This window comes from Amphibalanus amphitrite, unplaced genomic scaffold, assembly GCF_019059575.1.
Source record: "Amphibalanus amphitrite isolate SeventyFive unplaced genomic scaffold, NRLGWU_Aamphi_draft 000699F_arrow, whole genome shotgun sequence".
NCBI classification, from domain to species: Eukaryota; Metazoa; Arthropoda; class Thecostraca; order Balanomorpha; family Balanidae; genus Amphibalanus; species Amphibalanus amphitrite.
The window spans coordinates 197,501-224,856 of record NW_024882193.1 but is presented as its reverse complement, the minus strand read 5'-3'; the positions used below and the strand labels follow the sequence as shown (position 1 = coordinate 224,856).

The 27,356-nt window shown below is 50.0% G+C and overlaps 1 protein-coding gene across 1 annotated transcript; it reads right to left on the bottom strand.

Annotated features, from left to right (window-relative positions):
• LOC122364811 (basic proline-rich protein-like) lies at positions 1–26,504 on the bottom strand. The gene is made up of 3 exons (XM_043335571.1): positions 26,442–26,504; positions 1,401–3,088; positions 1–13 (listed from the first exon to the last, which is right to left on the bottom strand). Exons 1-3 carry the CDS (start codon positions 26,502–26,504, stop codon positions 1–3), a joined length of 1,764 nt encoding a protein of 587 aa, XP_043191506.1.
• Between the last annotated feature and the right edge of the window lie 852 nt (positions 26,505–27,356).

Here is a 27,356-nt window from a genome sequence, read left to right as displayed (position 1 = left end):
TCAGTGGTGATTCCTGAAGTTCAGGAGCGGCGGATGTGCGTTAAGACGACCTCGCATTTCAGGAGCGTAGCAGAGGCAGTCGACGAGCATATACAAAAAGAGTTACACTGTCAGGATTGGAGACATATTTGCGACATGTATGCAAAAGATGGCATATCTAGGCTAACCCGTTTAGAAATAAAATGAATTTATCGATGGGTAATTCTTTATGGCTCACCCTGTACTGTTTTAGTGGTTTTAATCATAGCAATATATATATATATATATATATATATATGTTGCAGGCACTTTAGAAAATCAGTCATTTTGTAAAATGCCTAGGCATTTTGCAAAATGCCTGATTTTCCAGGCTTTTTGCAAAAAGCCTAGGCATTTTACAAAATGACTGACTCTCCAGTCATTTTGCAAAATGCCTAGGCATTTTACAAAATACCTAGCCATTTTACAAAATGACTGAGCAGCGTGTTGTAGATACGAGTACCTAATTATATACGTTTTGGTAGCGTGTAGGTGGACCGAGGAGTCCAGCATTATGACCAGAGGATTCCAGCAGTGGGAAGTCCATACCTACCTCTATTTTGAGAAGTGCAGGCCCGCGACATTTCCAACCCCCACGTCAGCGACGCTGCTGGATTTAAAATGATCGATCTGGAGCGTCAACAAACGACTGGCCCTATGCCGGCCTGTATCTGTAAGACTATTAGAGGTCGCGAGGATTCGATCTCACACACTTATGCGTTATTGTCTTCTGAAACCAACGCTCTCGTCCTACGCCAAGCGACCCGATGATTCTCCCGATGTGGAGCTTGATATTTTTAACTGGGACCATGCAAGTAGGTACTCAAAGCCACGGTGACTATAAATAAAGCTCAAAGCTGTTGCCACAGAACAAAATTAATCGTGTTTTGTTAATTATTGCTTTAATATTCATTGTGATCAGAGAGCGTTTACAGCGTTAACTAAACAATGCTTTATGCTACAGCCGAGTCTGCAACTCAGCATTGTCGTCATCACAGAGCTTCAAATCGATCAGCTACATGCTGAACACGTACCTATAGGGTGTAGGAAGACGTCCAAAAACTGTGGGCCACAGTATCTGTAGTGGGATCTACGTTCCATGCTGGTCAGGCATTTTGCAAAATGCCTAGTCATTTTGTAAAATGGTTAGCCATTTTGAAAAACGCCTGGTTGCCTTCAGTCATTTTTCAAACAGCCGTCTTTTTGTAAAATGCATAGGCATTTTACAAAATGACTGATTTTCTAAAGTGCCTGCAACATATATATAAGCTCTGTCTGTCTGGGCATATGTCCCCGCAGCAAGCTGCCAAAAGCAAAAAAGCCACCTGTTGTCGCACCTCAGTGAAGCACAAACTACATAGCAGCAGTGAACGTCCTCGCACCGTGGGGTTTTCAGTTGCGCTCCGCCAGGTGCGTGCAGCGGCCTGGCGGTGGGCAGTCTGGGCAGCGGCTGACGCTGACCGGGACTGGGAGCAGAGGGGCGAGAGCCGGTGGGCAGTCTGGGCAGCGGCTGACGCTGACGGGGACTGGGAGCAGAGGGGCGAGAGCCGGTGGGCAGTCTGGGCAGCGGCTGACGCTGACGGGGACTGGGAGCAGAGGGGCGAGAGCCGGTGGGCAGTCTGGGCAGCGGCTGACAATGACGGGGACTGGGAGCAGAGGGGCGAGAGCCGGTGGGCAGTCTGGGCAGCGGCTGACGCTGACGGGGACTGGGAGCAGAGGGGCGAGAGCCGGTGGGCAGTCTGGGCAGCGGCTGACGCTGACGGGGACTGGGAGCAGAGGGGCGAGAGCCGGTGGGCAGTCTGGGCAGCGGCTGACAATGACGGGGACTGGGAGCAGAGGGGCGAGAGCCGGTGGGCAGTCTGGGCAGCGGCTGACAATGACGGGGACTGGGAGCAGAGGGGCGAGAGCCGGTGGGCAGTCTGGGCAGCGGCTGACGCTGACGGGGACTGGGAGCAGAGGGGCGAGAGCCGGTGGGCAGTCTGGGCAGCGGCTGACGCTGACGGGGACTGGGAGCAGAGGGGCGAGAGCCGGTGGGCAGTCTGGGCAGCGGCTGACAATGACGGGGACTGGGAGCAGAGGGGCGAGAGCCGGTGGGCAGTCTGGGCAGCGGCTGACGCTGACGGGGACTGGGAGCTGAGGGGCGAGAGCCGGTGGGCAGTCTGGGCAGCGGCTGACGCTGACGGGGACTGGGAGCAGAGGGGCGAGAGCCGGTGGGCAGTCTGGGCAGCGGCTGACGCTGACGGGGACTGGGAGCAGAGGGGCGAGAGCCGGTGGGCAGTCTGGGCAGCGGCTGACGCTGACGGGGACTGGGAGCTGAGGGGCGAGAGCCGGTGGGCAGTCTGGGCAGCGGCTGACGCTGACGGGGACTGGGAGCAGAGGGGCGAGAGCCGGTGGGCAGTCTGGGCAGCGGCTGACGCTGACGGGGACTGGGAGCAGAGGGGCGAGAGCCGGTGGGCAGTCTGGGCAGCGGCTGACAATGACGGGGACTGGGAGCAGAGGGGCGAGAGCCGGTGGGCAGTCTGGGCAGCGGCTGACGCTGACGGGGACTGGGAGCAGAGGGGCGAGAGCCGGTGGGCAGTCTGGGCAGCGGCTGACAATGACGGGGACTGGGAGCAGAGGGGCGAGAGCCGGTGGGCAGTCTGGGCAGCGGCTGACAATGACGGGGACTGGGAGCAGAGGGGCGAGAGCCGGTGGGCAGTCTGGGCAGCGGCTGACGCTGACGGGGACTGGGAGCAGAGGGGCGAGAGCCGGTGGGCAGTCTGGGCAGCGGCTGACGCTGACGGGGACTGGGAGCAGAGGGGCGAGAGCCGGTGGGCAGTCTGGGCAGCGGCTGACGCTGACGGGGACTGGGAGCAGAGGGGCGAGAGCCGGTGGGCAGTCTGGGCAGCGGCTGACGCTGACGGGGACTGGGAGCAGAGGGGCGAGAGCCGGTGGGCAGTCTGGGCAGCGGCTGACGCTGACGGGAACTGGGAGCAGAGGGGCGAGAGCCGGTGGGCAGTCTGGGCAGCGGCTGACGCTGACGTGGACTGGGAGCAGAGGGGCGAGAGCCGGTGGGCAGTCTGGGCAGCGGCTGACAATGACGGGGACTGGGAGCAGAGGGGCGAGAGCCGGTGGGCAGTCTGGGCAGCGGCTGACAATGACGGGGACTGGGAGCTGAGGGGCGAGAGCCGGTGGGCAGTCTGGGCAGCGGCTGACAATGACGGGGACTGGGAGCAGAGGGGCGAGAGCCGGTGGGCAGTCTGGGCAGCGGCTGACAATGACGGGGACTGGGAGCAGAGGGGCGAGAGCCGGTGGGCAGTCTGGGCAGCGGCTGACAATGACGGGGACTGGGAGCAGAGGGGCGAGAGCCGGTGGGCAGTCTGGGCAGCGGCTGACAATGACGGGGACTGGGAGCAGAGGGGCGAGAGCCGGTGGGCAGTCTGGGCAGCGGCTGACAATGACGGGGACTGGGAGCAGAGGGGCGAGAGCCGGTGGGCAGTCTGGGCAGCGGCTGACGCTGACGGGGACTGGGAGCAGAGGGGCGAGAGCCGGTGGGCAGTCTGGGCAGCGGCTGACGCTGACGGGGACTGGGAGCGGAGGGGCGAGAGCCGGTGGGCAGTCGGCCCGCGCACCCCGGAAACTAACTCCTCCTGGCAGGAATCGGGACCCTAACCAGAGGGGAGGAGACCTATCCCGGACGGAAATGACACCCATTCTGGCTAGCCTGTGCGGAATGTCAAGGGAGTTCAACTCCAAGGTTGGAATGCAGTTGCACCGCAAACGCGCTCATCGGGGAGCCTACAACCAGTCACCACCTGGGCCATCAGAGCCTACAACCAGTCACCACCTGGGCCATCAGAGCCTACAACCAGTCACCACCTGGGCCATCGGAGCCTACAACCAGTCACCACCTGGGCCATCAGAGCCTACAACCAGTCACCACCTGGGCCATCGGAGCCTACCAGTCACCACCTGGGCCATCAGAGCCTACAACCAGTCACCACCTGGGCCATCAGAGCCTACAACCAGTCACCACCTGGGCCATCAGAGCCTACAACCAGTCACCACCTGGGCCATCGGAGCCTACCAGTCACCACCTGGGCCATCAGAGCCTACAACCAGTCACCACCTGGGCCATCAGAGCCTACAACCAGTCACCACCTGGGCCATCAGAGCCTACAACCAGTCACCACCTGGGCCATCAGAGCCTACAACCAGTCACCACCTGGGCCATCAGAGCCTACCAGTCACCACCTGGGCCATCAGAGCCTACAACCAGTCACCACCTGGGCCATCAGAGCCTACAACCAGTCACCACCTGGGCCATCAGAGCCTACCAGTCACCACCTGGGCCATCAGAGCCTACAACCAGTCACCACCTGGGCCATCAGAGCCTACAACCAGTCACCACCTGGGCCATCAGAGCGCGCGAAATTCCCCATAGACGTCGTTAGGGACATGGCGGAGGAATGGCTTAAGTGGCCAGGAAGGGCAGCCTGTGGCATGGGGGTCAGTCAGTTTGTGTGTCGCCGGTTTCCGGCTTATAATGCTGACCAGATCAACGCACACAGGAAAAGGCCAAGATACAGGGAAGTAGAGCGGGTGGTGAGAGCGGAGCGGGATGCAGGAAACGCCCCCCGGCACTAGGCCAACCACCGCACGTGGCGGATAGACACGAGGGTGACCCTGAGGGCGGCCAGCCACCGCCCGAGGGGAACAACCCCCCCCCCCCCCCAGCGCAGGGGCAGGACCGAGCGGGTCGAGCGACCCCGGAACCGGGATCTGACCGAAGCCGCAGAGAAGGCCTGGGACTTTTACGACGCGGTTTGCGAGGGAGGTGGCATAGACGCACTGTACAGTAGGTCTACACCTTTTTGCGTTGTTCGATGGCCAATCAGCAAAACCCATTCGTCCGATCAGCACATAGGTGGCGCCAGTGAGAGGCATTCCGGCAAAACCTTCAGCATATGGGCAAAACGGAATGCTGATCCCACTCCACAGTTCGTCAGTTGGTATTACCTTCGCTATACGCCATAACTGATTGAGTTCCGGCAAGACCTTTGACGATTTGGATAAATGCTTCGTCATTCGTTAATATCCCTTCGTCGTTCACCAAAACATCCCCATGCTATTTTCGGCATTCCTCATAACATTTCGTCAAAACTAAAAACAGATCGCCCCTTTACAAAGAAGTATAAATATGACCACGTTTATACAGTGCAGTCAACTGCAGTGCGAGGCATAGGTGGCGAAACTCGTAGACCATTGATCCACATAAAAATCGGTAGCGTTCATGAGCGCCATAGGTACAATGATGGACGTAGCTGACACGCTATCGGCTGTTTAAAAAATGGACAGGCAACAGAGCAACAGGCTGGATAAGTTAACCCCGCCTCAAACACCAAGGAACAGGCAACAGGCTGGATAAGTCAGCCCCGCCCCAAACACCAAGGTGTCCGGCCGGCAGGGCCCGGCTCGCCATCTGTCAGCCATTCCCTCGCGAGTCCGACCGGCGCGGCCGCCCGAGGCGTTGTCCCATGACATCGCACGGGCAGTGACGCGATAATGACGGCCGACTTCGTGGTTTGTATCGAAGCGTTTAAGAGTCCGACGCTCAAGAATCTACATGCCTACTCGGTATGGCGCCGGCAGTCTCCTCGTAGCTATCGTATAACTGCCGCCTTTTTCGGAATCCAATGGTTAATTGGTTGCAAATTGCGCTGGAACTGTCATAAGCCTCATCCCTGAATGCGTGATTAACGTTAAACATTGAATATGGCTAGATAAGCACTACATCATTGACATTTTGATCATTGACGAAAGTTTTAAATCAACAGTCATTGTTTACGCACAGTACCGATGAATTTTGCACATCGACTAACCATTTTGTGAAATGTCGAAGCATTATGACAATCTGACAAAGTGTTTTGCCTATGACGAACATTGTGCTCAATGACAAAGAGTTATGCAGAATGGTTAAATGGAGTCCAGCCTGTTTTGCCGACCGTCAAACAGTGATGCACATCGCCGATGGGTTATTCTGAATGACGCTTGTCCAAACTGATGCCGAAATGGTTTTGACGATTGGCCATCGAACAACGCAAAAAGGTGTATTAAAAAAGTCCCCAGCACCAGTGGGCGCTGCCTTCGCTGAGCCGAACCCCCGTCTGCCTGTCCCATATCGCGCCGCGCTCAGGTCAGGTAGGGTCAGCGGGACCGCTCGGTCCGGCCCGCGGGCGGTGGACGGGCGGCCGGTAACGCTTTCCGCCAGCCAGCTGTAGAATCCAACAAACGGGACGGCCACCGCTCAGCGCAGTGAAACCGGTGTTAAAGAATGGCAGTAGATGTTCATTGCCACAATGATTATGAGATAGTCATTGTTAGCCCGTGCCCCACAGGAATGCCTAGACTCTCACGCCCTGTTGGAGGGGAAATGGGGATTGAGCATCATTCTTATAACTTAGCTTTGGGCATTTAATTGGCATTCGAAGTAGCGCCAAGAGAAGCAAAAATAAGAAAAAAAATACTTCAGCCAATTTTGGATCGGGTCATAGGCATAGCCAGAGGTCATGTCACTAGAGGTCATCGATGATAAAATTTTGCTTAGACAGGGTGCGTTGCGCGCACCGGTGCATTAGGTTTCCAATTTCCATGGGAACATTAACAGACTTGGAAGCTCGCAACGCTAGCGTGGAGCCGAATTCATATCAACCGCCGCAATAATGCAGCAGCGCAGCGCAGCGTGCTGCAGCGCGGGGCCGTGAAACACCACCCAGGGCTATCCATGTGTCAGGGCAATCCAACCCGGCCCCCGCCAAAGTCAGTTGGTAGCACTGCTGCTCCACGGCGTACATTTCCTACCAGCCCATAGGGTTTACATGTTAAATGGCCTGTTTTCGGCGAGCGATATCTCGGTCAACCTTTGAAGGAATCAATGGTTCTTGGCCTCAAATGATAGATCGATGAATTTTCTTTCGACAATTCCTCTACCATTTTTCACGAAACCCAGCCGATCTTCTACGGCGTACAGGGTAAAGATTTCTCTGCACGCCAGCACCCGCGATCCGCCTCTCCGAGCGACGGCGCGCGGTCCGCGGTAGCGCAGTCGGTAGCGTATCGGGCTACGGATCCGAGGGTCGTGAGTTCGAATCCTGGGAGCGCCGCGTGATTTTGGCTAGAATTAAATGATGTAGATTCTTGAATGTTTGCATAATCAATTATTAATAGCTAATTGAATGTATCTGCCCACTAATCGGCCCCTTAAACCTTTTATTTAAGGAATTTAAGAAATGAATGTCACGTGCGCGTCACGACTGCCAACCATAAGCGCTACCATATTCTAGTTTGAACTAACTTTTTGCTAGTCCCGACCACATATAGTAGGTTTTCTAGTAGGTATACTAGAAATTCCTACCAAAGTTCGTCCTACCCTTCACTCAATATACCCTGATCCAACCCACGTGATGGGCTCGGCCCCAGCGGAGCATGAGGTCCAGGACTCCCGCCCAGGCCCCCTGTCTCCCCCTAATTCCTGTCACCCTTCCTACTCTGAAATCGACCGAAAGAGCCTAACCTAACACAACAATCGGCTCGTTTACCGCTATGTCTGAATAATATTGCCAGATTTAATTAAGGTCAACGGCTTAGCATGTAAATAACAACAACTGCCACCATCGGTATTATGAGAAAACCAATTGCTTTTCCACAAACACTTAAAAGTTTTTAGCTTAAAACTTGCATGAAATTAATTTTACCAGCCTCGTGTTCCTCTTATCAAAACGCTTCGAATGAATCAAAAGTTGATCTTTAAAGGTCATTTGAAAAATTTGGCCTATGTTCAAAGACATGACCTGACCAGAAATGGTCATAATGCATAGCAGGATATTAGATCCGTATCGTGGAACTTTACAAACACTTCAGATGATTTCATAACTTAAGCATGTCTATCAAAAATAATTATTACATGGCTCATATGTAAGCTGGGTGCGTGAACATGCTTATGAGTATGTTGAACGCAACTGATAATGTTCTGCTGGCCACAATTTCTATATTTAATTTATCCTCCCGGATTTCATATTTTTGTTAATGACACCTTGACGATGTCGAGAAAAAACGCTTAGGAGATTTAACAGCCTGAGATGCATTCAGTATAAGGAAGGTTCAAAGGTGCTAGATTCCTTCCGTCCTCGCTATCCTCAGGAAAAACCAATCTGCATCGCCCCTAGTCTTCATGCTTCCCTCTCTGAACTGGAAGTCACCTCACCAGCCAACCTGTAGTGATGTCGGATCCATTCCAGGACGCATAATCCTCTACGGGTGACCGTTTGGGAGACGGCTGGACCGTCCCGACAGGGCAATCGTCCCACGGGAACAGTCTCGCTTCCGCAGATCACTGTCGCTGGCTCGCACAACCCAATTACTACACCAGAGCATAGTTATGTCATAGCTCTGCAAGGGCCTTTTCAGACCGAAAAAGATGGCCCCCAACAAAACAAACAATTTCCTCATTCGGTATTGTATCTAATCAAGCACCACATGTTTTCAGTGTTTATTATGCGTTCCGTCCAAAAAAGCGCAGTTCAATTTTCTCCCATTGACTTGAGTGATCTCAAAATTGACCCGGCCTTTCTGTCAACAATGTCAAACTTGCAAAGTAAACGTTTCAAATACATATACCTACTGTTGCCCATTTAAATCGCTGAAAGTTCTGAAACGATCGGTTAGTGGGTGTATTTAGATATGATGAGCACATGAACTTTCCTTGAGGTAAGGTCACTTGACGTGACCTGGTGTTATGACCCTGAATTGAAAGACTTGGGCGGGAAAAAATGGGCCATTTGAAATCTTAAAATGCTAGATTTTAACAATAATTGCAAGCACTATCCCGGCCAAATTGTGAGTGAGAAGGGAGCGATTTCCCGACCCCATGTTTAGCTCCTATAGTTGAGCTAGCTGCTAGAGCCTCGCGGAAAAAACGAGCGCTTGCATCGTTACGTGACGCAGCGACTAGTACCCCATTTTAAAATATCAGTGACCTCTTAGGGCAGGTCAAGGGCCCCAAGGCATTTGATCGGTTTTTGGTAAATAACTAAACGCATTATCGTCATTTCGATACAATCGTGTTTTCTGTTCTCAGACGCGTCGATTTATATGCTTTTTTGTTTAGGTGAAGCAATTTAGGATGTTTACCTCAGGTTAATGTCATGTTAGGGCAACGTAGGTCACGAAGCTGTTGAAAGGAGGACATGTTGCATAACATTTGATTCGGCAAGTCTTGCAAAGTCCATTGATGGCTGTCCCGACTGGCTAGCTCATTTTGATCGGGAGTTATTGACGAAGCACTCCTATGACCCTAGTGACGTCATAAATGACGTCACGCAAGGTGAACAATGCAAAAGTGAAGCATAAGACCTTGCCAAGAATGTATGAAGCCACGATTTCATGTGCTTGAGGTATAGTTTCAGATCATCTTCGACGCCAAATTAACAGTTTCCAGTTTCCACAATTCCCCATTATGCTTATATGACACTAAGTGCATTGCGGATCACATCATTTTATAACCGACAACCGTGCAGAGGTTTACTTAAGACGTCATAGTTGAGTGATCTGACCTGAAAACGTGGTTGATGTCAAGTGATCCGGCTTGAATCAAATGTAAGGCATATGAAATGTCAGCATTCTATCATCAGTGTGCTTTGAGCTACCGCAAAAAAATACATGGCCGCCACTTCTTCTCGGCCGGCGAGGGTTAAACCTCGCTTCGAATTATTGCAGATGATTATGCGACCGAAAACAAAGCATTTATCTGTGTCTAGAACGGCCGCTGACTTATTGGACAAGATCCCCAATCTTAATTCGCTAGATGGTAATAAAATAATCGGTATGTGATACATATAGACATATAGTTAAGGCCTGGCTACAATATGCGTTTTCTGCGTGCGTTTTTGCAGGTTTGCGTGTTTTGCGTAATATCGTTCTAGGAAAAAAGTTATAAACAATATAATTTTTACTTTGATTATATACAAAACCTAATATAACTCTTAGATAACTAAAATTTAAGGTGAAAAACATCACAAAAACGTAATATCATTCTTTTTTCTAGAACGATATCACGCAAAACACGCAAACACGCAAAAAACGCACGAAGAAAACGCATAGTGTAGCCAGGCCTTTATACCCCTCGATTTGCCCTCGCGCTAAGTCTATTATAATCATCACTGACGCTTTTTTATCCGAGATGATGTCGCCGCTAAACGGGTTGTTTTGTTTGCTTGCTTGCGTTGAATGGCCATTACGGATTATTGAAGGATTATGATAAAATAGGAATGGGGCAAGGGAGGATATGCACTGCAGTTGTTTAATTTAGATCACAAAGGCATCATTTCCGGCATCGTGCAGAGTCATTATCTTCCCCTCCTCTGCACTGCGGCATCTCTGCGCCCCACACACGGCGTCCTCACTCCACAGCCGGCCGCCGCCAACCAGGGCGTATTTTAAGGGATTTTCACTGGGTCGGCAATCACAATTAGGGGCGGCATTTTGCACTCATAGGGGCGGCACTTGGCATCTGAGGGGGCGGCATACCTACTGATATTTAATGACCAAAAAAGACACGTTCGACGATTCTTTTATAACTCTTTCTAAGTAATGATTTCAGATTCAACCTAAGCTCAGCGGTATTACGTTTATTTTTCCGGGATATAGTATTTCTCTCGTCATAATGCGATAAATGAACTATAATTTGACTTCACAAAAATTCATTTAAAAATTTTACCCGAAGTCAAGTTCATGACCTGACCAGAAATCAAACATGTAGCATACCAGTCGATCCGTATCGTCAAGCTTAAAACATTCACGGTGCCTTTTATGGCTCTATCTACATAGAACAGTGGTCGGCAGGTCGTACGAGTGGTGCCCACTTTATGGGCGCTGGACGGGACCATTACCCCCACTTGTCATACCCATTGCTTACACAGCAAGGGTCGCTGATATTCGGCCATATCCTTTGACGCCTCTATTTTTATGCATATAAATAAAATGCAACACAATTAACTCTCTTTTTATGGAAAGGGAGAGCGGGTGGAGTAAGGATGAACTCATACATTTTTTATTTATTAGTTACTCGCGTAATGAACAGCGTATTGCAACGATACGTTCATCCCCCCCCCCCAAGTTAATGAATGTTATACCTACCTACTCAAACATTTTCGTGACCCCAGTGACATTTTCATTGAGTTTTTGAAATTTGAATGACCTTCACTCGGTAACTTTCTCTCCGGATCGGCCGGCGGACAAAACGCAAGCGAAGACAATGCGGGGAGTCCGGTGCTCTACCAACTGAGCTACGGAACAGGCAAATGCTCTCCATAAATACACCAACTGAACGATCCCTTTATAACTTCAGCGATTGATAAGAAAAACAGTGTGTAACTGTATATATAAAATGTAAGCCTCGAAATTGCGATGTCTTTGACCAAAGATAAGGACAATTTTGCGACCCTTCCATTAGGTATAAGGAAATGGGAGAAAATCAGGGCATGTGCCTGTTTTTATAGGTTGACAAATGTCAAAGTAACGAATTTAAACATCAGAAAACAATAAAAATGACACACTTAATCGGAAAATTGCCACCCACGACCCCTCGCTATGTCCTTGAGGTCATGTCAGGTCATGGAAGGCCTCCAGCATTTTTTTCAATAACTTCTGATAAGACATGCGACATGCCTGAGCGATGAAAACACCTTAGATGATTTCAGTTTGACGATACAAATCGACTGATATGGAACATGACCTTTACCAGTCAGGTCATGACCTGGACCTGAGCTCAAATTTCCCAAATGACATTTGAATGTCAAATTATAGTTCATTCGACGCATCTCAACGAAAGGAGCACAGTACTGAAAAAACGATGTCATGACTTTCGTGAGTCAATAATTATTACAGTAAAAAGGTTCTTCATAACAGCTCAGTAGAGAGCTCAGTAGAGGGGCGGAGGGGGGTCCATTGTCCACTCCAACCCTCCCCGGCCCGGCACGGGTTAACCCTCGCCGGCCGAGGGGGGGCGGGTGCCGCCCCCCCCCATAGGGTTTTTTTCGCGATAGCTCCGAACACGCTGGCGATAGAGAGCTGAAACTTGGCATACCTGACCGTTGATCCAAGCCACATCTTTTGACACCAACCGCATTTTCGGGTCAGGTCAGGTCACTGACCTATGACGTCATAAGTGAACCTCTGCACGGTCTTCAGATGTCGCAACTTCGCAACGCCCTCACTGCCAGAGGAGATGTCACAGGGAAATGAAACTTGCAGGATCTAGTATCCATTATGAGTCTCACAACTTGTATATCTCGGATTTTTCCTAAAGGTCATATGAGGTCAGGTCATTTTCGTGACCTCACCATTATAAGTCAATGGGGAAAAATGAAAACTGCTATTCTGGCGCCGGGAACGATCTCCAACTATCTCAAGCACACAGAATCGTGATTTGATGCACTCCTTGCAAGGTTAGATGCGTCACTTTTGCAATGTTGACCTTCCGTGACGTCATTTATGACGTCATCAAGGTCATATTAGTTTTTCGTCAATAACTCCCGATCAAATTGAGCTAGCGAGTCAAGAAAGCCACCAATGGACTCAGGAAGACCTACCGAATCAAATGATATGCGACATGACCTCTTTCGACCAACTTCGTGACCTGGGGGTGCTGACCTGACCTTGACCTGAGGTCAACACCCTAAGTTGACCTGACCCGAACAAATAGTATATCATTCGACGCGCCTGAGAGAGGCGAACACGATGCTGCCAAAATCGCGGCTCTGCGGCCGTTTTTTGCGAAGTTATTCACCAAAAACTGAACCGTACCCTGGGGCACTTGACCTGACCTCAGAGGTCACCGGTTGACCTAGGACCTTAAAATCGGGTACCAATCTCTGCGTCTCGTAACGGCGCACACGCTCGTTTTTTCCGCGACGCGCTAGCTCCACCAGGGGCGAAACGGCGAGGGGGGGGTCGTACTCGCCCCCCCCCCCTCGGCCGGCGCGTAGGTATGTAGAAAACCAATAGGTCCGGCGAGGGTTAAACAAGTTGTGCTCTGGAGGTTAAGCCGTTGATGTTAGGTCAAGTCTGAGGACTTCATAGGAACGTTGAAGAGCTATCGAATGCGCTTTTTTCGCGGTACTGTAGTTCTATTCTTCTCCGAGTTATGCGCCAGTTTGTCAATAGATGTTGAAACAGACAACATTTCACCCACATTTCACCTTTGATGACCTCTGGTCACCTGATATTTGACATTTGACTTGACCTAACCAAAGTACGGCTAACCAACTAACCCAAGTAGTTTTTGACACTCTTTCGAATACCGCTTACCGCGTGTCGCTACGTGGCCCAGTAGCCAAGTTATAGGGGTCGGGAGGGGGGTTCAAACTTCAAACAACCACCTCAGCCCGGCGCCGGTTAAGGGAAAGCACTATCATTTTGGGGGGCACCGTTCCATGCTTCTATCCTCAGGATACGGAAATCCTTCTCCTCCACGCCGCAACCTCCCTCCGGGCTGGACAGGCAACTTTATCTCATGCTGGCTGCTCCCTTGGAGCGGCACCGCTGCTCCCAAGGGAGCGCACCCCGTAGCCGGGTGCAGTGAGTGCCTTGGGGCTGGGTGGCCTGTCCTCTGGACGGGCTCAGCCCCGGCGACTCACTAGGGTGCCTGCCCAGACCAATGTCTCCCCCTAATTCCTATCATCCTTCCGGCTCTGCAATGGTCTTGTCAGACCGAAAGGGCCTAACCCAACAAAACAAAAACAAAAACAAACATTTTGGGGGCGCTGCAGATATGCTAAGGGACGACAGCATCATTTTGAGGCGCGCCACCAACTTTTTTAGGGCACTTAAATCACTTTGAGGGGCACCACCGACACTGTGAGGAGCGCAATTATCTCTTTGAGCGTTGACGGGTGGCACCATTACATTGAAGGGCGCCATGTGAGCAGTGATGTGGGGCAAAATGACAATGAGGAGCGCCTCCGATACTTAAAAAAGAGACGCCAACATTACTCGGGGGGGGGGGGGCAACATCACTTTTATTTTGAGGACGCCACCCACATTGTAAGGGGCGGCACTGTAACTTTAAGGACCGCCGCGGATACTTTTAGGGGCGGCTCCATGATCATATGGAGGGGCCGGGGCGCTACAGACCGTTAATGGGCGGCAATAGGTATGATATTTAGGGACTCCGATACTTCAAAGGGCGCCGCCGTTTGTTTGAGGATGACATCATCACTTTGAGGGGCACCACCGATACTGTTCGGGGCGCCACCGACACTATAAGGGGCGCCACCGACACTGCCAGGAGCACTTTGACCGGCGTTACTATCACATTTAAGGGCGCCGTGAGCACATTGAGGGGGGGGGGGGCGGCACCATGACGTGGAGAGGCGTTACGGAAGGTTTGAGGGGTGGCAACATGACATTGAGGAGCGCCTCCGACACTTTGAGGGACACCAGCATTTCTTTGAGAGGCGGCACCTTGACTTTTGAGGAAACACCACCGACACTGTAAGGGGCGGCACCATCACTTTGAGGGGCGCCACGGATGGTTTGAGAAGCGGCATCTCTTTAAGAGGCGGCATTATCATTTCGGAGGGCAGCAGCCTCACTATGAATGACGGCACCTAGCCTGCATGTGCGTGCTGTATCCTAGAGGGGGCGGCAACTGGGTCGGCAAACGGCTGTCACTGGGTCGGCATTCTCCGTGACTGGGTCGGCAACTGCCGACCCAGTTAACATGTTAAAATACGCCCTGCCGCCAACTGACCCACTCGCCGGGCGCCGCGACCTGACCCGTGTCGCTGCCGTGGCCTGCGCAATAGAGTCGGGGCTGGAATCCGGGGGTTCGGCCGGCCGGCCGCCTCTGGAGCGGGGGACTTTTTTAGTAGACCTACTGTACGGGGTGCTGATACGTGACCTGGCCCCCGACAGTTGAGGTGGCAGGAGGGTTTGGCAACAAAGGGGACCTGTGCGCACAACGCAAGGCTCCGAAAATCCGCCCAACGCAGGGGCGGTGCCCGCTAACCGCAGCCAATGGAAGCGGGCGCGCTATGAAAACACTCCATCAAAAACCAAACCGGACGCCGCCGATGTTGCTCGTGTCTATGGGCAGCGGTTCGGCGCGGACTCACCTCAGGACAATCATGCCTACCGACCGAAAGGCACGGGGGCGGTCGAACTTGTAGACTTCACAGAGGGCCACGTTCTTCGCGCCATCAAGGGCCTGAGCCTAGACTCAGCGTCTGGACCGGATAACATCACCGGTAAGATGATCGCCGGCTGGGGTGTGGACGTAGTCAGACCAATCCTCAACTCATTTCTCTGGACGGGAAAAATCCCGGACCAGCTCCGGGTGAACAGGATCACCCTGATCACCCGGAGCTGCTCCGGGTGAACAGGATCACCCTGATCCCAAAAAAACGGCCAATCCCGGACCAGCTCCGGGTGAACAGGATCATCCTGATCCCAAAAACGGCCAGTCCCACAGCAGTGAACGACAATGTGGCGAAACAAAGTATTTCATATTCTATAAAGGGGTACTAACTACTATTGTCTTTTGCGTAATAATAATCCATGTAATGAGTTTTTAGTAAATACTGATTTTTATACTTTCACTTATTGCTATTATTCTTGCTTTACCGTGCTTTGCATGATTTACTTTTACCTCCGGGCGAGTCCGGCCCTATATTTTCCACCATGGTTACCGCGCTGGCGAATGACAGTTAACCGAACCGAATGTGCGCAGATCTGCTGAGAGTCTTGATGCCCAGGTGCAAATCTCTCCCTAACCGAATGCCCTACGACAAGGGAGGCACGAATTCCACGATAGTCTTGAATTGGCAAGCAGCGGTGTGCTGGCAATTGCACGTGTAGCTAATTAAAAAAATCGCAGGGTATAACTGAATTATTTCCATATGTGAATAATTCTGTTATACCATGATTTTCTTCCCAATGAAGGTTTTCTATATTCTGTGACCACATGAACCATTCACGAGAAATTTTATCTCAATTGTTGCACAGTTTATTATTGCCCATAGTCTTGATTATTTCCAATCACTTGCATTTTTCGCATTGAAAGGTTTAGCTGGCACTTAAAGGCTTGTTTGTAGATATGATTATTAATTATACAATATTTAGCGCATTCCTGATTGAAATAAACAAAATCAATTTCTAAGTTAGCTTTTGTAATTGTAATTTGTACATATTTGCCTTAGCAATATGAACGACAGTGATGATGAAACCGTAGATAGTCAAGATAGTAATTTGGCCTCACAGGAACTGCACGATAGAGCAGCAGAATCGATCCCTAGAAACACAAGGAAAACGACCCACTGGGCGTTGGCAACATACAAGAAGTGGGCACAGAGAAGACGCCAGGTCAAATATGTCAAGGACGATATAACTGCGTATGGCCAAGATCTCGCGGCACTTGACAAAACGCTGTACAAGTTCTATGGAGAAGTCCACACAGTAGAAGGCTTGCAGTTTACTCCGAGCTCGCTGCAAGTTCTGCGAGCACTGCCAAAATGCCTATGGATCCTGCGGACCAAGAAGTCGTCAGGCAGTATTTCGCCAGCCAAAAGACTTACGAAGACCCCACAGTGCTGCAGCAATACGTTTACTACATGCTGTCTATGACGTTTGGCTATCGTGGCCGCGAAATTTGGCACCAGCTGAAAAAAGACAGTTTTGTAGAGGGAAGGGACGCGCTCGGAAGGGCCGAGATAAGGATGGATCAATCCCTCATAACTATCAGCACACGGGTCCAAGCTCTACCTGCCGACGAGTCACATCTCTAACAGACGACCCGGAGGCAGGAGTCTTTCTGTACACTACGCTGAAGCTCTACTTGTCAAAGCTGGATGAGCGTCAACCAGCTTTCCTTCAGAAGCCAAAGACAGCTCTGCAAATGCTGCAGGAGCCGGACAGTGAGTCCTGGTACGTGAACGCGCCGAAGGGGAAAAAACGCCATCGACAGCATGATGCCGACAATAAGTGCCTCTGCTGGCACTTCTAAAAGGTACACAAACCACTGCATCCGGCACACCTTGGGAACCAACATTCTTCGGCTTGGGTATCCGATCGCAGCGATCCAGGCCCGGCTTCGTCTGAGGTCCTCTAGAACCCTGGAGTGGTACACTTCGCACCGTACGGCGCAGGAGCTGACGGAAGAGACGAGAGATGTGACGAGACCACTGCGAGGACTCAGACCGCACCGCCGGAAATGGCCTCAGGCGGCGCCGGACCGCTCGGCCCGTCGAAGCCCGTATACCCTGAACGGCGGAAGCTGCTGGGACAGCCGAGCACCAGCAGCGGTGGACACCAGCAGGCTGGACAGGAGCAGCTGCTGGGACAGCCGAGCACCAGCAGCGGTGGACACCAGCAGGCTGGACAGGAGCAGCTGCTGGGACAGCCGATCGCCAACGGCGCTGGACACCAGCTCGTGGTACCGCCAGGACAGGAGCAGCTGCAACTCGTGTCCGGACATCAAGGGTTTCTTTATCCAACATTTTCTGGACATCAAAAGGTGTTCTATGGTACGTTTTACAACTGCACGTTCAACTAAGGCTAACTGTTCTTACTCAATGTGAGGCTGGCTGGTTGAGGCTGTCTGTCTTTACAATGAGCCTCACGGATGGTGAAGATTCAGAACGGTAACGGAAATACAAAATAGTCAGCAATGTTGTTTTTTACTACCGAGATTATCTCAGCAACGGAACAATGGTAAAGGCTGCAAATGCTACAACTGAACGAGGGAGGAACGAGGGAGATAGAGAGAGAGAAAAAAATGAAATATATTCATGTATTCATATATATATATATATATATATATATATATATATATATATATATATATATATATATATATATATATATATATATATATATTCATGCGACACAATCACAGTTGTCAAAGAATGGCCTTGGTGATGTTTGCTAAAACGCATGACTATGACGATGACCAGCATCCATCCATCTAACAGTCATACGCAATCACATTCAGGTTGCCCTCTCATTTCTAACAAGACAATCGCACACGTTCGTTCCATGCACATTTTGACATTTTTACAATGATAGGCACACAGTACACAGAGCATAAGTTATGTAATGTGAAAATAGTCGACATACAATTGATTTCAAGCATTTGTCGTTCGCAAGGGGACTACTATTGTTAATAAAAAATAATTGTTATTTTCTTCTAAGACATATTTTTGGAAAGCTGCGGCACTTTCTGCTTCTATGAGCCTCGCAGGCAAGTTGTTCCAGTCACGGATAGTTCGAGGAAAATATGAGTTGTGATAGGACAAAAGTCGTGATTGAAGTCGTCTAACCTTTTTGCTGTAATCATTTCTTCCTATGTAATCAGGTTGTATGAGGATGCCACTGACATCTAATCTGCTAAAGCCACTGCATAATTTAAACATCAACCATAATCTAGCAGCACGGAGTCGGGCCTCTAGATTTTTCCAGCCAATATCAGACAACATCCTGCTAACACTACCTACTATCCCTCGAATAATCATCTAAAACAAATCTTACAGCACGTCTTTGTATCATTTCTAGTTCATGCTTCGTTCCCTCTGCACTTGGATCCCAGACACAGCTTGAATATTCTAACAGTGGCCTGACTAAGGTCAAATAGACGCTTTCCTTAACAGTCTGCGGGCAGCCTCTAAAATTTATTTTGACAAATCTCAACATTTGATTTCCTTTACTTGTAACATATTGTATATGTTTTTGCCAACTACATGTACTCGAAAGGTGAATGCCTAAGTACTTATATTCTGTAACTACCTGGACTTCTAAACCATTTAGATAATATTTCGGTGTTTTTGCACATTTTTGTCTGGACATTCGCATTATAGCACACTTTTTAACATTAACCCTCGCCGGCCGAGGGGGGGGGGCGGCGGGTGCCGCCCCCCCCCCATAGGGTTTTTCGCGATAGCTCCGAGCACGCTGGCGATAGAGAGCTGAAACTTGGCATACCTGACCTTTGATCCAAGCCGCATCTTTTGACACCAACCGCATTTTTGGGTCAGGTCAGGTCACTGACCTATGACGTCATAAGTGAACCTCTGCACGGTCTTCAGATGTCGCAACTTCGCAACGCCCTCACTGCCAGAGGAGATGTCACAGGGAAATGAAACTTGCAGGATCTAGTATCCATTATGAGTCCCACAACTTGTATATCTCGGATTTTTCCTAAAGGTCATATGAGGTCAGGTCATTTTCGTGACCTCACCATTATAAGTCAATGGGGAAAAATGAAAACTGCTATTCTGGCGCCGGGAACGATCTCCAACTATCTCAAGCACACAGAATCGTGATTTGATGCACTCCTTGCAAGGTTAGATGCGTCACTTTTGCAATGTTGACCTTGCGTGACGTCATTTATGACGTCATCAAGGTCAAATTAGTTTTTCGTCAATAACTCTTGATCAAATTGAGCTAGCGAGTCGGGGAAGGCACCAATGGACTCAGGAAGGCCTGCCGAATCGAATGATATGCGACATGACCTCTTTCGACCAACTTCGTGACCTGGGGGTGCTGACCTGACCTTGACCTGAGGTCAACACCCCAAGTTGACCTGACCCGGACAAAAAGTATATCATTCGACGCGCCTGAGCGAGGCGAACACGATGCTGCCAAAATCGGCGCTCTGCAGCCGTTTTTTGCGAAGTTATTCACCAAAAACTGACCCGTACCTTGGGACACTTGACCTGACCTCAGAGGTCACCGGTTGACCTAGAACCTTAAAATCGGGTACCAATCTCTGCGTCTCGTAACGGCGCACACGCTCGTTTTTTCCGCGACGCGCTAGCTCCACCAGGGGCGAAACGGCGAGGGGGGGGTCGTACCCGCCCCCCCTCGGCCGGCGCGTATGTAGAAAACCAATAGGTCCGGCGAGGGTTAATAGTCATATTCCAGTTTTTGCACCATCGTGACAATTCATCTAAATCTGTCTGTAAGGTGTCGCTTGATATCTGATCACTTCTGACCTCCGTGTACAGGACTACGTCATCTGCATACATTCTTACCTTGCATTTCATTATGTCAGGGAGGTCGTTAATATACAAAAGAAACAAAATTGGGCCCAAGACGCTGCCCTGCGGGACTCCAGATGTGACAGGTAATTCATCTGAGTATGAATTTTCCACAATGACTTTTTGAGATCTATTGGTAAGAAAAGCCTGTATCCATCCTATTACTTTCTCATCTAAGCTGTACATTTTAAGTTTGTTTATGATATGCTTATGTGGCACCTTATCGAAAGCCTTGCTAAAGTCAATGAAAACAAGATCTATACTGTTTCTTTTATCAATTGAAGACATGGTGTCTTGGCAAGGCATTATCAACTGAGACTCGCAAGACAAATGTTTTCTAAATCCATGCTGACTCTCTGAAAAGAGGTTTAAGTCTTCTAGGTAGGTTACAATTGAGGATCCTAATATTCTTTCCATCATCTTGCAGCAAATGCATGTTAGCGAAATAGGACGATAGTTTTCTGCTTGGTTTGCATTACCCCCTTTAAAAATGGGATGAACCAGAGCTTGACGCCAGTCATTTGGTATATCTCCTATATTTAGAGACTGTTTAAATATAAATGTAAGGAACATAGCAGCTACCTCAGCACAGCGTTTAAGAATGGTTCCACAAATACCATCAGGTCCACATGCTTTGTGGATTTTAATATTTTCCAGGAGACCTAAAACACCCTGATAATTAATAGTCACTGGTTGCATTTCTTCGTTTGTGCGACTGCTCGCTAGATTTGGAGAGACTGTCCCGTTTTCAGTAACAAAAACCTTTTTGTATTGGCTGTTCAAGACATTTGCTATGTCTTGTGGTTGGTGTACAGTAGGTCTATTAAAAAAGTCCCCAGCACCAGTGGGCGCTGCCTTCGCTGAGCCGAACCCCCGTCTGCCTGTCCCATATCGCGCCGGGCTCAGGTCAGGTAGGGTCAGTGGGACCGCTCGGTCCGGCCCGCGGGCGGTGGACGGGCGGCCGGTAACGCTTTCCGCCAGCCAGCTGTAGAATCCAACAAACGGGACGGCCACCGCTCAGCGCAGCGAAACCGGTGTTAAAGAATGGCAGTAGATGTTCATGGCCACAATGATTATGAGATAGTCATTGTTAGCCCGTGCCCCACAGGAATGCCTAGACTCTCACGCCCTGTTGGAGGGGAAATGGGGATTGAGCATCATTCTTATAACTCAGCTTTGGGCATTTAAGTGGTATTCGAAGTAGCGTCAAAACTAGCAAAAAAGAAAAGAAAAAATACTTCAGCCAATTTTGGATCGGGTCATAGCCAGAGGTCATGTCACTAGAGGTCATCGATGGAAAAATTTTGCTTAGACACTAGACAGGGTGCGTTGCGCGCACCGGTGCATTGGGTTTCCAATTTCCCTGGAAACATCAACAGACTCTGAAGCTCGCAACGCTAGCGTGGAGCCGAATTCATATCAACCGCCGCAACAATGCAGCAGCGCAGCGCAGCGTGCTGCAGCGCGGGGCCGTGAAACACCGCCCAGGGCTATCCATGTGTCAGGGCAATCCAACCCACGTGATGGGCTCGGCCCCAGCGGAGCATGAGGTCCAGGACTCCCGCCCAGGCCCCCTGTCTCCCCCTAATTCCTATCATCCTTCCCACTCTGAAATCGACCGAAAGAGCCCAACCTAACACAACAATCAGCTCGTTTACCGCTATGTCTGAATAATATTGTTAATTTAATTAAGGTCAACGGCTTAGCATGTAAATAACAACAACTGCTACCATCGGTATTATGAGAAAACCAATTGCTTTTCCACAACCACTTAAAAGTTTTTAGCTTAAAACTTGCATGAAATTAATTTTACCAGCCTCATGTTCCTCTTATCAAAACGCTTCGATTGAATCAAAAGTTGATCTTTAACCCTCGCCGGACCTATTGGTTTTCTACATACGCGCCGGCCGAGGGGGAGGGGGGCGGGTACGACCCCCCTCGCCGTTTCGCCCCTGGTGGAGCTAGCGCGTCGCGGAAAAAAAACGAGCGTGTGCGCCGTTACGAGACGCAGAGATTGGTACCCAATTCTAAGGTCCTAGGTCAACCGGTGACCTCTGAGGTCAGGTCAAGTGCCCCAAGGTATGGTTCAGTTTTTGGTGAATAACTTCGCAAAAAACGGCCACAGAGCCGCGATTTTGGCAGCATCGTATTCGCCTTGCTCAGGCGCGTCGAATGATATACTTTTTGTTCGGGTCGGGTCAACTTAGGGTGTTGATCTCAGGTCAAGGTCAGGTCAGCACCCCCAGGTCACGAAGCTGGTCGAAAGAGGTCATTTCGCATATCATTCGATTCGGCAGGTATTCCTGAGTTCATTGGTGGCTTTCCCGACTCGCTAGCTCGATTTGATCGGGAGTTATTGACGAAAAACTAATATGACCTTGATGACGTCATAAATGACGTCACGCAAGGTCAACATTGCAAAAGTGACGCACCTTACCTTGCAAGGAGTGCATCAAATCACGATTCTGTGTGCTTGAGATAGTTGGATATCGTTCCCGGCGCCAGAATACGAGTTTTCATTTTTCCCCATTGACTTATAATGGTGAGGTCACGAAAATGACCTGACCTCATATGACCTTATGGAAAAACCGAGATGAACAAGTTGTGAGACTCATAATGGATACTAGATCCTGCAAGTTTATTTCCCTGTGACATCTCCTCTGGCAGTGAGGGCGTTGCGAAGTTGCGACATCTGAAGACCGTGCAGAGGTTCATTTATGACGTCATAGGTCAGTGACCTGACCTGACCCAAAAATGCAGTTGGTGTCAAAAGATCCGGTTTGAATCAAAGGTCAGGTATGCCATATTTCAGCTCTCTATCGCCAGGGTGTTCGGAGCTATCGCGAAAAAAACCCTATGGGGGAGGGGGCGGCACCCGCCCCCATAGGGTTTAAAGGGACTATCCCACCTTTAACATGGGGTTTGAGTTGAGATAGCCAAGTTTGCGGCGAGGTTCAGAAACCACTATCTATCTAGGTTGCAACCCCCGCGGCCTCTTGGTGTTGAAGAAATTCGTTCCCTTCATTTGAAAATGGGCCTTGTGCAAGGCCCGATCTTCAACATGGAGCGACCGTTAGTGTGACGTCACCTCGTTTAGTCATTCTGATTTAAATGGGTTTGTTCGTTGAAAAATCGCTTAAAGCTTGGTCTGAACTTTGTTGTGGTGCCTACAGAGTAAAAAGAATCAGCTTTATGACAGTAATTTGGCCTGGGGAAGGAGGTAATTTTGGGCTGTGACGTCACATATTTGAAAGTTTGTGTTTGGAATATGGGAAGCCTAAGATGTTTAATGAAAAATAAATGCCAGAACCGTGTTCCTGGTCATCCAATCTATAAAGTCGGGCTCAATTTAACTGGTTTTAACAACATTTTAGAAGGTGGGATAGTCCCTTTAACCCTCGCCCGTTAACGGCGATCTGCCACCTTCGCCCATGCAGGGGGGGGGGTTGGTGCGACCCCCCCCTTGGCGTTTGAAAACGGAGCGTCGTAGAGCTTAGCGGAAAAGACCAACGGATTGCTCTCGCCGAGATCTCGCGATTGGTGGTATATTTTTTGGTCCTAGGTCAACATTTGACCTACTTTTGACCGGTCAAAGGTCAAATTTTCGGAAAAATAGACTTTTTTTCAACTTTCCGCGGCGATTGCGGCAAAACGGTGGGAGATATCGACTTGAAACCTTCACTATCGTGTTCCTTGATCAATTCTCTATCGTTTGGTATGTCTTTCGTTTCCCTAGCTCTAAAAATGGCGCGTTGGGAGCGCCGGAAGTCGGCAAGGTCACAGTCGGCGGCAGAAATTCGAAAAATCAAAATTTAATTTTTTGAAATCTGATTGTATTTTTGGATTTGGGAGGTCCATTTGCTCCCTATAGAAGCTAATATTGCTGCATATTCCCATTGAGGTGACAAGAATTAGCAAAATAGTGGTTCGGGCGCTTTTCAAAAATAGTACCGGACGCTGTTCCTCTTGTGACGTCATAGCTCCGTGACCTGACCTGACCCGGTCAAGTTTCTTATACCATATGATAGCCAATACTTGCCCCAACATGCATGGGAAGTTTCATCACGATCCATCAACCGATGTCCGTACCACCGGCAGGAAACCTCGGGCGTTGGCACTCAGTTTGTGAAAATCCGGCCGGAGGCTGTTCCCTTTGTGACGTCATAACTCCGTGACCTGACATGACCCGGTCAAATTTTTTTTTATCAAAAGATGCGCAAGGTTTGCCCCATAAGGTACCCAAAATTTGGCGGCGCTGCGCGCCGCCGTTTTTGCACTATTTCCGAAAAACCTCAGGGGGGGTTGCACCAACCCCCCCCCTACATGGGCGAGGGTTAAGACGTCATAGTTGACCTGACCTGAAAACGTGGTTGATGCCAAGTGATCCGGCTTGAATGAAATGTAAGGCATGTGAAATGTCAGCCTTTTATCATCAGTGTGCTTTGAGCTACCGCAAAAAACATGGTGGCGGCATCCATTCTTCTCGGCCGGCGAGGGTTAAACCTAGCTTCGAATTACATATTGCAGATAATGATGCGACCGAAAACAAAGCATTTATCTGTGTCTAGAACGGCCGCTGACTTGTTGGACAACATCCCCAATCTTAATTCGCTAGATGGGAATAACATACTCGGTATGTGATACGTATAGTTATACCCCTCGATTTGCCCTCGCGCTAAGCCTATTCTAATCATCACTGTCGCTTTTTTATCCGAGATGATGTCGCCGCTGAACGGGTTGTTTTGTTTGCTTGCTTGCGTTGAATGGCCATTACGGATTATTGAAGGATTATGATAAAATAGGAATGGGGCAAGGGAGGATATGCACTGCAGGTGTTTAATTTAGATCACAAAGGGATCATTTCCGGCATCGTGCAGAGTCATTATCTTCCCCTCCTCTGCACTGCGGCATCTCTGCGCCCCACACATGGCGTCCTCACTCCACGGCCGGCCGCCGCCAACTGACCCACTCGCCGGGCGCCGCGACCTGACCCGTGTCGCTGCCGCGGCCTGCGCAATAGAGTCGGGGCTGGAATCCGGGGGTTCCGCCGGCCGTCCGCCTCTAGAGCGGAGGACTTTTTTAGTAGACCTACTGTACAATGGAACCACTTTTAGAAAGAAGAGATTTGATGCCCGACTCCTTGCCCCGCTTAGTTTTGACATACTTCCAAAAACATTTACTGTTTTCCTTTAACAGACAACCAAGATTAAGTTTATACTGTTTTTCTGCCTCTCTGTGAGCCTGCTTGACAGATGCTCGAAATTCCTTGTATTTTCTCAGGAGAAAGTCACATCCAAGCCGCCTGGCTTTTTGATGTAACTTTCTCTGCTTGTCATCGAGATGCTTCAGTCTACGATTGTACCAAGGGGGATCTGTATTTACATTAACTGTACGAATAGGTATAAGTCTTTCTACGTTTCTTATAGATTCCTTAAATTTGATCCAGTTATCATCAACTGACCGCGATGTGGATTCCTCACAAAATTGCAAATATTGCTCGTAAAGTAAGTTATTGATGATATTGAAATCTGCTCGATTAAAAAGCTTAATTTTTCTTTTGATCTTTGGCCGTCGCCAAACGTCATTCAGCTCAAACGTAATCGCTAAATGATCGCTAATACCCACACAGTTTGTGACCTTCGTTACAAATTGCGGTTTATTAGTTATAATAAGATCAAGTATATTCCTTGCATTGCCAGCGACTCTAGTTGGTTCTGTAATCATTTGTTCTAAGCCACAATTATTGAGAGTGTCAAGCAATAAATCGTTCTTATGCTGGTACCTTGCCCCGTTGTTGGACGTCATGTAATTCCAGTCGATATCAGGGAGGTTGAAATCTCCCCCTATATAATATTAATTAGGTACGGTATAATTTCTGTTATACAGTCTAGCAATGCTAATCTTCACAGGGAATAGATTCTGTTATACCCTTTGAAGTTAACCTCTTCCCACAAAATACTTTCATGCCCCGTTTTCTTATTTTCGTCCCCAAAGAAAACCCCTTTAACACTCATAGCTTCAGATGTAATAATGGTGTGGCCTGTCTGGCCGTCGCGTGTCGTCGCCGGCAACGGTGGCGCGCGCGCGGTCGACGGGAACCACCGCGTCGTTCGGCAATTAAGAAGCAACTCAGAACTGGCACGGACCAGGGGAATCCGACTGACTAATTAAATCATAGCATCGCGATGGCCAAGGTCGGTGTTGACGCGATGTGATTTCTGCCCAGTGCTCTGAATGTCAAAGTGAAGAAATTCATCCACGCGCGGGTAAACGGCGGGAATAACTATGACTCTCTTAACATCGGAGTGGCGGCTGAAGTGTCGGGGAAACTCGGCACAAGTGCGGACACCCTACCTCCACGTGGTAGCCGCCGGTAACCGTGCTCCGAGGAGCACGGGCCAACAGGGTGACGTACATTCCCCCGAGGGCTGCCAACCCGACGGGGAGTATTTTCTGGTGCTAGTTCTCAAAGAAGCAACCGGTCAGCAGGCAGAAGCGCAAGCTCTGCACCACCGGAAGACGAAATCCTGGCGGCGGGAAAGCCGTCGGCCCCCCGACCAGCGGCGTCTCACCGATGCCCGCACTGTGAACGCGAGTTCACGACCAAGACAGGCCTTGGTCTCCACCGCAGAAGAGCCCACGCGGTAGAGTACCACCAAGCAGCGGCTGCACAACTCGAAGCCCAGACAAAGCCAAGGTGGGATGAAGAGGAGGACAAACTCATGGCAAGGAAGGAGTTGGAGTTGGAAAGAGAGGGGACGAGGTTCATGAACGTGGCACTACTCGAGGAGTTCCCCCACAGGACTCTGGAGGCGATAAAAGGAAGGAGGAAACAAACTCAATATAGGAGAATACGAGAGGGCCTGAGGCGAGTGTCACCTGAGCCGCAGCCTGAGCAAGTGAGACCCAGCCCCAACCGGCAAAGACACAGCCAACGAAACAATGACAATCCGCCGACAAGGCCAGACCGAAGGAACGTATGTACGTCGTACGTACAATGACGAAATACAGGAGGTGCTACAAGGCCTGCCTAAGGCACCGCAAGGAGCGTCATGGAATGAAGACATTCTCGACGAGGCGATCGATGCGGCGGCGGACCCGTCGAGACTGAGAGAACTCCTGGACAAACACGCGGCAGCCATAGCGGGCAAACAAAGGAGAAGACGTAAACCAAAGAGGAGGAAGCAGACATCAGAGACGGGTGAGACCCGGAAGGCAAAGAAAAGGTCGGCCAGACACCGCCAATACATCTGGGTGCAACGACTGTAC